The following is an 11,283-nucleotide window of genomic DNA, read 5'->3' on the forward strand; positions in this document are numbered from 1 at the left end:
TGTTTTTTATGTTTACATTTACAAGGGATCTTGGCTATCTGGGTTGTCACTGAGGGACAGGGTGTGCATGAGCAGCTGAGGATAGGGGCCAGTTCCTAGCTGTGTGTATGGGGAGGAAGCTGAGGCAGATTGTGGAAACCCACATTCTTAGTTGACAGGTGGGAGGGAGTTGAGTGGTTGGGAAATTATTTAGATTTTGACGTGTGTCTGAATCACTACCATCCTGTGCACATTTGAATGTAGCAAATGTGTAAGGTTGCTACACAATATGAAGGAGGGCCACTATTTTGCTCTAATGAACACATTCTGAATATTATTCCAAGACGCTTAATATCTATGTAAAAGGTCAGGCAAAAATTATTGATACCACCACAGCATGAATAGATTCAGTCTACCTGCCTGATGTTTCTCCTGAAGATTTGATGAATTTGGAACCTTAAAATGGAATACCAGACAAACCACCTGACTTATGAGAAAAGTCTACTGGACTCTAAAATAGAACCCAACAATTCCAGTAACAATGGGCTGTTCTCTGTTCATGGAACAATGAGACCGGACGGATATAATGCATCGTTTCCTGGCTTCAGTTTTTGAAACATGTGAGGTAAGCCCCTCCTCTATAGAGGCCAGTTATGCAATGTCAGGGCAATTTTGAGACTCTGATTCAGATGTTCCCAGCTATAGCTGATGCAAGTGGAAAATAGGCAGCTAGAAGGAGCCCACTTTATTTTTCATCTCAGAGGACAGCAACCTTTTACTCGGCTTAGTGGTCAATACAATAACCAAGGAAATGCACGTGGCCCACACTGGCAGCTCTGATTTCTGAAATGCTGTGTCTAAGCTACTCTGTAGAAGCCAAAAGAAGATATCTTCTGCCTTAAAACATAAAGCAGCATTCTTTTGCCAACATGGAATATTACGAGGCATGATTAGTATTGATAGAAGGTAATTCTTATGTAATATTTCTGTAATTTCAGGTTTATGCATAAACTTTATATGGTTTCGTGCATGAACTTTATGAGTTAAAGAATGACAGTGATTCACAGAAGGGTGTGAAAGTGCTAAATTGCTCTGCTTATGAGACTAGCCTTCTTCACAAACTGGGAGTTGAAGATTCTAGACCCATTTTAAAGAAACTCCCTGATGTTCAAGGAGGATAAAGCTGGACATCCATATATTAATAAAGGAGGGAATTGTGTTTTTCAAGTTTTCACCCTAATAGCATTTTCTTCTTTCAGCTTTAAAAATGAGCTCTAAAAAAAAAAAGGAACAGCACTAGAGTTTTCAACAACAATGGAAGAGGAATGATGTTTGGCAAACTTCAAAGCTTCTTTCAAGAGGCTCTGAAACTTTGATTATCCATAAATTGTCACTTCTAGAAACACTATGGAATGACTCAGAAATGTCTACCATTTCCAAAGCTGCACACAACTTGACTTCAGACATCTAAGTAAAAGTAATCTTTTAATACTTGCCTTTGTCTTGTTTTGGTAAATCTTCTATTGCATTCAGTGTCTCACTAATTGTTTCACTGACACTTTCATAAATAGAGAGACTGAAATTACAAAATAGCTGGAAGAAGTTGTGAAGGTCCCAGTTTTGCACAAGATCCGCGTTTTTTGTTGGTTCTTTGGATAAAGCTGGAAAAAAGTAAGACTCAATTGAGTCTGTATCTGACATGAAATATGATTGAAAGGCCTGGTCAAATTCTTGCTGCATCTGTTTAAAGACGTTAAAACTCCTGTTAAAGAGAGATTTCACATCCACAGTCAGCTGGCTGAACACGTCCTCCATTCGGGTCAATTGCACATCTTCCTCAATGGACTTTTCACTGATGGGGAGATCTGTTTCATCATCTTCATGGAGAGGAAATAGAAATCGATATATCTTCCTAAAAAACTGTTCAATCTGTGGGGTGGGGACAGAAATAAAATAAACATTTATATTCTTTCTGGATCATTTCTTATTGCAAATTTTAAAGTCAACTTACAGTAGTCATCCCAAATCAAGAACAATTCTGATCACGCTAAGAAAAGGTGATTAATTTTAAAATAATTTATGAACACTCTTGTACCTGGATTTGACTTTGAGAAAATAGGATCTGAAATTCCTCCTGGTTTATGTTTGCCCATCAACGGCCTAAAAAGGTCACGTTTTCAATACTGCTGGTAAGCTGGTGACAGTTGGCATGCCATTGCCTATAAGGCACCATGGAGATTGCCTAAAAACTGTGAAGAGAGGTCTTGTTTTTCACCTCTTCGTTCTTTTTTTAAAAAATAATTTTTAGTGGAATGTCATTAGTGTCTTTATACTTTTCTCTTTCCCTTCTCATAAATCAACCTATGGACAGGAAACACATCTACATTCAACTAGATGCCAAATACAGCTTAATAGGTTACTTAGGAATGGTTACATATTAGCAATGATGAAAGCCTTCCTTGGCTATTGTCAAAGGAATGAAGCTTTAATTGCAAAATTTCTGGAATCACTCAGGGGAAGAAGACATTCCAACAGTCACACTATGCTCAGCTTCATCAGTGTGGCACCTAGGTCTGGGCAGACCATAGTTGCCCTTACATGATAGTGATATGGATGTGTTGATTGTTATCAACTATTGAACATTACTGCCCTGTGCTTTTTAAAGAATTCTCCAACAATTTTTAGAGGACTCAAGCCTTTCTCAGAAAGTAATCTGGGTGGATTACTTGCCTCTCCCTTTGACAGCTTCCGTTTACTTGACTCCATCCACAAAAACAAAACTTTAAAGCCCCAAGAAAATTTCATAAGATCACACAAGTGGCCCAGATGAGAATGGCCCCCAAATCTCTGGACTTCCAGCTGGTGCTCATTCCACCATATTCTAGTATATTAAAGAGTGACAGTGGGGCTCTAAAAATAGAGCAGATGCAACAAACAGTGGAGGCAAATTGACTTGGCACATTCATTATCCTAGTGGTTGCTCCCTTTGTAATTGAGTATGGCATTGCCAAGCCAGGAGCATACGCTAATTAGTGCCCGCTCTAATATGGAGAGTGAAATTCCATTTAATTCATTTAATTCAGCTCACTTCTTGAAAGAGGAGGGAAATCCAGGCCAATTGGAGCCTTTTATGGGGCACAGCTCATCCTATTCAGGTCACCACCGTCTGTGATTCCCTGTGCCCAGAAGATAGCCAAAGGGGACAAAAAAGAAAGCATGCCAGTCCTACAGGACATACGTGGATAGGGCAAAAGGGGATATGAAAGGGTGTGTGTGTCCGTATGCACTGGCGTGTGCATGCTACATATATATAAGAGGGCAAACACATTGAAAGAGAGATTCAGGAGGCAGAGAATGTCTTCAAATATTTGGCCTCCAGGGTAAAAAATTAAAGCAGACTGAAATCAGAGACTGCAATACTATGATTCAATATTCAATTCAATAAATGTTTATTGGATGCCTACAATGCTCAAACGAAGACAAATAAGATACGACCCCTGCGTTCAAAGAGCTTACAATCTAGTGGGAACATGTTCACGAATAACAAATACAAGGCAGAAAGTCAGGGTGTTTCTAAGAGAGATACATCGAGTGTCATTAAAAGGAAGGATAAACACTGAATGGATGTTGTAACTTATAAATTGCATATACACAGGTGATGGTACATAAGCATTAGTGTCAGATGCTAGAATGTAAAATGTCAATATTCTATTGGCCTATCTCTATTCTAAATATTAATATAAATTAATAAACAATTAAGCTGAAGTAGGTGCCTTAAGAACTATGAAATCTTGAGCTCTATTTTTCTCTTACCGTATTTTTCACAGAGGACCTACTAGGTTGGCAGACTGTATAAAATCTCACACAGTTACTTTCCAGGCAAGACCTGCATTCATCCCAGGAATCCGCCAAAGACACCTGGCATAGCCTCTCTTCTTCTTCCAGATGTTCTTGAACTTCATTCATAAGTTTCAGGGCCTCCTAATTAAAAGTAGAAACAAAAGTCCTATTTCCATCTCATGATTGTATGCAGACCTTAATTGATTTGACCCTTTGAAATGTGTATTTTCTAAACTATTTCTTCAGTCTTTTTCATTCAGACCCCTGGCAGCTGACAGGTCGCTAATGCTTTCTGTTTGATTAAGAGCACTGACTGATCCCTGTGGGAGACTGCAAATCTTATTCATCTGTTCATTCTTTCGAGAAGTATTTATTGAGTGTTTGCTGTGTGACAGGCGTTACACTAGACGTGGGTGAGCCCACAATGAAGACGCCATCCCCATCTGGGGAACAACTGTGATTTGCTTGTCGACTTGTCTGTCTTCATGTCTAGTTCGTGGGAGATTGGAAGTTGGCCTTTAAAGTTCATAAAGCTGACATATTTTATTTCTTTCATTTATGCTGACTTTAATTGTTAGATGTTCTTAAACATTGTAAGAAAGTGCTATTCTTGTATATCAAATCAAATTTCCCCATTGAGTTACATTCTAATTGCAGAAATGCCGTCTTTGGACCATCTTCATTTTTCTTGTCAGTGTTTCGAGCACTCCACTTTGGGGTGCTTGCTAAACTTGGCCAGGTCCTGCTGGGGTGGGAAGGAACCCAGCAGCAGTGGCACCTGTCCCTGCGGGCCTCTGCCCTCTCCTGGAGTTCCCTGCAGGCCGGCACCACAGCACAATGGGCCTTTCTTCTTGTGCTCCTGCCTGACCCCCGGTCTCCCTGCCAGTGTGGACTTCTGAAGCCTGGCCCCTTCCATGTCAGAGATACGGTTCAGGAGAATGAGGGGTATGATGGATCCGTCCATAAGAAGACAGCCTGAGAGCTAAAGGCAACTCCTTTAAATAAAAATGCATGCAGGAGAAGAGTTTATGTATTAAAAACCAATTTATTATGCATTTTTACCCAGTGGAAAAGAAAAAAAAAATCACCCTTTCCTGGCATATTAAGCCCAAAGAATAACCCAGGCACTGCCAATCTTCCACATCTTCTCTGCCTGGCTGGGATTTTTCAGGTGCCCTCACTGTACAATTTAATTAAAAGTAGAAACGAAAGTCCTATTTCCAGCTAAGCCAGATAGCATTTGCTACACCACGTGAGAAAACTGGCAGGGCCCTAGCCTGCCAAAATGCACATTGTGACCTAGACAGGACTGTTTGTTTGTATTTGTGTGTGTGTGTGTGTGTGTGTGTGTGTGTGTGTGTGTGTGTCCTTGAGCTTTGCAGAACAATTTTGCAATCCTACATCTTCTTAAGAATGGTAATTTCACCATGACAGCCAACAATGCCCCCAGGATTTTCTCAATCACTCCAAATTCTAAATATTACACTCATTGTACATCAAAATCCTAATATTCCCGATTCCAAGCTACACTGTGTACCCTTCAGCAAATTACTTAGTGTCTCTAAGCCTTAGTCTCCTTATTAGCAAGTAGGAATCACAGGACCTCCTTCTCAAGGTTTTTACATAAAAGATGAACAAGCAAGGCACCCAGAACATTGTTATAATTAGTATGATGACACTTCCTTCCATTCATCCCGCAGAAACATAATAAAAACCACTTACCAAATCACATGTCCCAAGTTTTGGAAATAAAATGTTGCCATGGAAGAACTAGGTCTCTGGTTTAAGAACGTCCTCTCCATTCCTTCCATTTCCCGCTAAATATTCCACCCTCTGACGGAGTCCATGCTTGAAACTCTATTCCTGTAGTTCACAGCTTATCAAAAGTACCATATAAATCTGATGCGGGGGCAAATCGCCCTAAGCTACTCTAGGGCTTCCTACTTTAGGAAAAGCAAGTTTCAGATGTTCTCACTTAAATAGTAACAGGGAGGGGATGAGGAAGGGGTCAGTGAGGACTCTGAGTCACCGGAGGATGGATGGAGCCCAGGACCTGGAGGCATGGTGGTGCCAACATCTTGTTTGCCAACTGATAATTTATCTAAACTGACCTTTATTCTAGGTTTAAAGTAATTTTAGGGAGGGAGACTCAGGGATAAACAGGTTTTTTTAAAAAAAATTAACTTTCTTATTGCCCTAAACTTAACAGTATAATTCAATGAATTTTTATACAATAAGTAGGTTTTTAAGAATAAATAAAAATTGTACTAGTTTCTGGGATTGTTCAGAGCTAGAATGGACCCAATATTGTTTACTTGACCTGCCCCGAACTGGAATATTCTTTCTATAGTCCCATACTCTATTTCCCTTGCCAGGAGGCTCAGGAAACTGAGAAAAACAGAAAGTCACGTGCTCTGCTGACTTTCTCTGGGTTCATTCGTTACAGTATTTCAGTAGCATGTTAATTAACATCTCATGCTCCAGTTTTCTTAGCTGTAAAATGAAAGTAACAGCTTACCCAGATGTTCAAAGCATTCCATGTGATAATGTGTTGTGTCAAGAGTCTATTAGTGATATCTAGTGTCACAATTCCCAGAAGCTCACCAGGGGAGAACCCAGCTGGAGGGGCTTCCACATTTTTCTGATGAGGAGCTATTTTAGATTTCCTCAAAATCTTTTGATTGCTGCCAAAAGGGAGGATGGCTTGCAGCTGCTGGTCAGACAATCTGCTTTCCTTGCTAGGATCCCTGCCTGACTCGGGGGTGGTAGGTGTGGCTGCGACATCAACAGGTCTGGTGACAGGCTGACACACCAGTTGCATAATGGACTCCCAGAGGCCATGATGTGCAGAAATAAAGTGATGTGAGCAGCCATCTAGACTTTGATGGTCCCCAATTTTAGGCGTATAGGCATAGGTATAGGTAGGAAATATTAGAACTTCTACTTATTGTTTTTTTTAAACTAAAAAATTGGCTGAGGGTCAATGGGGCATTGTTTAATCTGTATAGACTCAGTTTTTCACATGATGCAAAGAATTCTGGAGATTGGTTGTACGACATTGTCAATGTATTTAACAGTACTGAATGGTCCACTTAAAAATGGTTTAGAGGGTAAATTTTATGTTATGTGTATTTTGCCACAATTTAACATTTTTTAAAAAAATAAAAATAAATAGAAAGTAATTTACTCTTAACATTAAAATTTAAAGTGTTTTCCAAATTACTTTTGTGATGGTTTTTATTTCCTCTTTAATTTAAGGGTAATGTTGGAAAATAACCCTTTAACAAAAATTTAATTGTTTTGAGTGTTAAATTGTTAATGTTATTAAACTACAAGCTATGCAATGTCTATGGTTTAGAAAGTTACTGAACTTTATACTGTAGCATAGGAACAATTTTTAATATCTATCTAAGGACATTTGAATATAATATGTATTCTCTGTTGGTAAAATACATAGTTTGGGCTAATGCTATCAAGCAAAGCTATTTGAATTTTTAAAAATGGATTAGGCTGATGTATTATGTAATTCACACTGGTACGCTCTTGAGGCGCTTATGTTAGACATTGTGTGTGGCTGACTGCACGTGGGGACTCTGGGGAGGAGAGGCCCCTTCCTCATTCCAGAAGCATTCATCGGCCATGGCCCCCTCTCTGTTCACTTGAAGCCAAATGCAATGAATTGCCCTTTAAAAGGACTCAGGTGGACTGATGGATTTTATTATCTAGTTTTAACTAAACTTCACTAAATAGATAGAAGGCTTAAAAAGATTCTTGACAAAGAAAAAAAAGACTCAGCAGATTAAAAAAATGAATAATTTAAGCTTAAGTGGACAAAATACGAACAACAGAGCTGACGGCTGGCCATGAGCTCTTTATGTGCCATGTGACAAAGTAATCAGATTTGGCAAGTTGGTTAAAAGTTTCAAAATGTCTAGAAGATTATGTGAAATATGGATTTATATCCATCCTGACGATGAATCTCACCCCAAATGTCTATCATGCCTTGAGATATTAATAGCAATTCATGTATCTAATTTATAAATAAATTAATATGCATATAGATAGGGATGAGTGCTAACAATTTTTTTTTCATAATAGGGTTGACAGATCAAAAACTTTGGAGACCACTAATCTGGCCAAAAACTCCCTGAATACTTCTGACTTAATATCCTAACTCAGAAAGGATTAAGAATAAAGTATTTTTGAGACAGTGGCACTTCTCAGAGATGAATTCTGCAGATTCCTGGGTTTGGAGTCCTGTAAAGGCCTATTCTACAAGGAACATGGTTCTTTGAAGAAATGTGAAGTTTCCTTCAAACTTTTCCTCTAATAAAAGCAGCTCTCCAGAAAATATATTATTAGGAAAAATAAGTAATTCATCAATTGCACTAACAAGTGCAGTATTTATGGTCCAGATCTGTTTAAGAATAGATATTATTTTTAATTACTGTACCTGCTTTTCTGCTTTGCATTTCTTCAGGGTTTTCATTAGATTGGTGTGTTCCTCCTCTTTTTTTTCCATCATGATTTTCATCTGTTTAATACCAATCAAGGCCGCCTTCACCTCTTTGTCCACGTCTATCTCCCCGGCCTCAGAAAAACCTGAAAGACACATTGCAGTTTTTTCTTTGAGACCTGACCATATTACAAAACAAGGAGTTCATCAATCTTTCCTGTCCCCTAAATAGAGGCTTAATTGTTCTTTCATAGCCTCATACTCTGAAAGCAGAGCATAATAAATTAGCTGTCAGCTGCCACGTGGACAATTCTTCTGTTCCTCGCCCGTGAGCTCCCAAACGAGTCAGAGATCACTTAACCTCATTCTCGTCTTTTTCCTCAGGCCCTGTTTTCATTTATCCACTTATTTCTTTAACTTAAGTGTGTTTATATTAGAGAAAATTTTAAATTTTCTTCACAAACAATTTATTATAAATGCCCAGATGGGGATATCAAACACAGTGAACAATTTTATTTCAGTTTCAATTACTTTCCACGGAGGCATCAAATCTAGAAAGTATCTCGTATAATATGAGATGCCTTAATAACCTAGTGGGTGTCTCTCATACACCACCCTTTTTTTTTTTTTTTTTTTTTTTAAGAGCCAGGATCTGGCTCTGTCAGCCAGGCTGGAGTGCAGTAGCAGGATCATAGCTCACTGTAACCTTGAGCTCTTGGGCTCAAGCGATCCTCCGGCGTCAACCTCTGGAGTGGCTGGGACTATAGGTATGCGCCATCACACCCAGCTAATTTTTAAAATTTTTGCAGAGATAGGGGTCTCGCTATGTTGCCCAGGCTGGTCTTGAACTCTTGGGCTCAAGTGATCCTCCTGCCTCATTCTCCCACAGTGCTGGGATTACAGGTGGGAGCCAGCATGCCTAGCCCTTATACACCTTTAATAAAAAATTCATTGTCATTCTCACTTCACAATAGCCAATGTGGCCTGCTAAGGAGCTTACTCTTGCCTCTGGATTTAATTATAGACCCCAAGTGAGCTATGTTTTAGCTAACTTATCTCCTAAGTGTCAAGTACCTAAAGCATATATCACCAAGCACAGGTTGCAAGTTAATGACCACAGAACAACCAGATTCAGTGAAATTATGTATAACCCGTTTTTTCACTAGCTTAAGAATAATTACACAGATTACTCTAATTGTTTAAATTTTTCAAATGCTAGAAAAGTATTTCACTGTTCATTAAAGCCGTACTGAGATGACACCAACCATCTGGACGATAACAAAAAAATGCAGTCAAAAAGTTGGCAAGTTTTATCTACACGACACAAACATCTGGAAATGTGAACGCTTGCAGAGACTTGATTGGAATTTTCCATTTTTATCCAGATGTTTGGCATCATGACGACTCCATTTGAGTGCCTAGAGAACGCTTCGCCATGAAGCACAGTGAATGTGGTTATCCGTCAACTGCAGCTCACTGTAAATGCCAGCAGCACAGGCCAACGTGCAAACAGGACACAGCACAGATAAGAAACCAACATACTCTTGGGGTTTCCACCGACGGCAGTTTTATCCTTCCAAGTAGGTGCGCAGTGACAATCTTTCAACCGTAGCAGATACACAATAAACACCAAGAGTGGCGGCTTCATGTTCCCGCTGTTACTGCAAAGGAAAAATAAACCCACATCAAATGACTTCCATTAGGTTAGTGTCGGTTGGCATCAATTGAAAACACATGGTGCTCCAAAGCATTTTTGTGTCAATGTTTCTTTATGACTTTAGACAACTTATGCTAATGTGCCTGAGACATAAGGAAGCTTGAAATGTAAGTTAAACAAACAAACAAACAAACAAACCCGAGTCCCTATTAGTTTACATTCTTCTTGACAGTTAAACAAGGTCAGCATCTGAAGTACTCGAAATTCAAGGCGAGGGACAGTGTGCGTCGCAGCCCCGTAGAGCCCAAACCGAATTTTATTTCCCCGCCAACAGCAAACATCTCTAAACACAGAATTAACTAGACTATGTTAGAGGGATTTTTTTTTTCCCTCCAAAATTCTTAGTCCTTAAGTGAGTTTTTACCTAGGGTGATTCACTACTTATTTTTTTATGAGAGCGGAAACAGCTTCACACATTTTTCTCATACTCCTTATAAAACCCATCACGCTATACAGTGCACACACGTTTTTCTTCTCAGATAAATTTCCTTCTAAGTTTAATGTGATATATATTAGTTTAAAATATTCCAGATACAAGGGTTTAAAACTTTACAAAGAAAAGTTAAATAAATGAGAACAACTGTATACTTTAATAGAGTTAAATCTGTAATGTAAGCGAGATGATCTTAATTTCCCCCAAAGGAGATCTTTATTTGCTTTATGTATATTTGCTATTTTTTAAAAACCAAAAATCTCCATTATTTAATCAACATTTAGAATGTCTTTCTAATACTATAATAAAATAACAATTGTACTAGTAGTTACATAGTTATTACATTTTACATAGATCATTTCAACTAACTTCCCTCTTTATTAACACCCTACTTACCAAATGAAACTTTTTAATACAGTGTATTTACCACTGACTTTGCAATATATCCCCTGTGAAGTTGCCACCAGCTTCTGGAAGAACCTTCACTTTTCTCTGCTTTAATTTTCCGTGTCAGGGATTTAGCTTTGTTCTATTAATTTGATGACACAGTTTCTAATCCTATTAACCCAACATTTTGAGATTAAGAGTATGGTCTACAATTTGTTAGGGTTTAAGAAAGCAACACTAGAGGGCAGGCTGTGTACATGATCAGGAAAAATGACCTTGAGCTACCTTATTTTACACAAACATGTTTTGATAGGACTCATTAAAGCCTTAAAATTAAAAAAAAAAAGTTTCCACTTAAGATATACAAGGTATCATAAAAGTCACCATACATAGGGAAAATGGGAAATTGTAGCTAAACGTAACTTTATTTACAAAATATTCATTACAAAATTTTACAAAATTATTTTGTAA

General features: G+C 38.4%; 1 protein-coding gene across 3 annotated transcripts in view; it reads right to left on the minus strand.

The window, feature by feature from the left end:
- The window catches only part of CLUL1 (clusterin-like 1 (retinal)), a 45,019-nt gene that overhangs the window by 16,759 nt on the left and 16,977 nt on the right, over positions 1–11,283 (minus strand). The window contains exons 1-5 of one of the 3 annotated variants that reach the window (XM_012652127.1): positions 10,860–10,936; positions 9,818–9,936; positions 8,273–8,421; positions 3,793–3,960; positions 1,476–1,908 (exon numbers count right to left, since the gene is read on the minus strand). In XM_012652127.1, coding sequence (XP_012507581.1) covers positions 1,476–1,908; positions 3,793–3,960; positions 8,273–8,421; positions 9,818–9,923 — 856 coding nt within the window. In that variant the 5' untranslated portion in view covers positions 9,924–9,936; positions 10,860–10,936. Of the gene's footprint in view, positions 1–1,475; positions 1,909–3,792; positions 3,961–8,272; positions 8,422–9,817; positions 9,937–10,852; positions 10,937–11,283 lie in introns of those variants that run through there. The other 2 variants (XM_012652128.1, XM_012652126.1) reach the window with 2 other exon arrangements.

This window comes from Propithecus coquereli, unplaced genomic scaffold, assembly GCF_000956105.1.
Source record: "Propithecus coquereli isolate 6110/MARCELLA unplaced genomic scaffold, Pcoq_1.0 Scaffold38, whole genome shotgun sequence".
Lineage (NCBI taxonomy): Eukaryota > Metazoa > Chordata > Mammalia > Primates > Indriidae > Propithecus > Propithecus coquereli.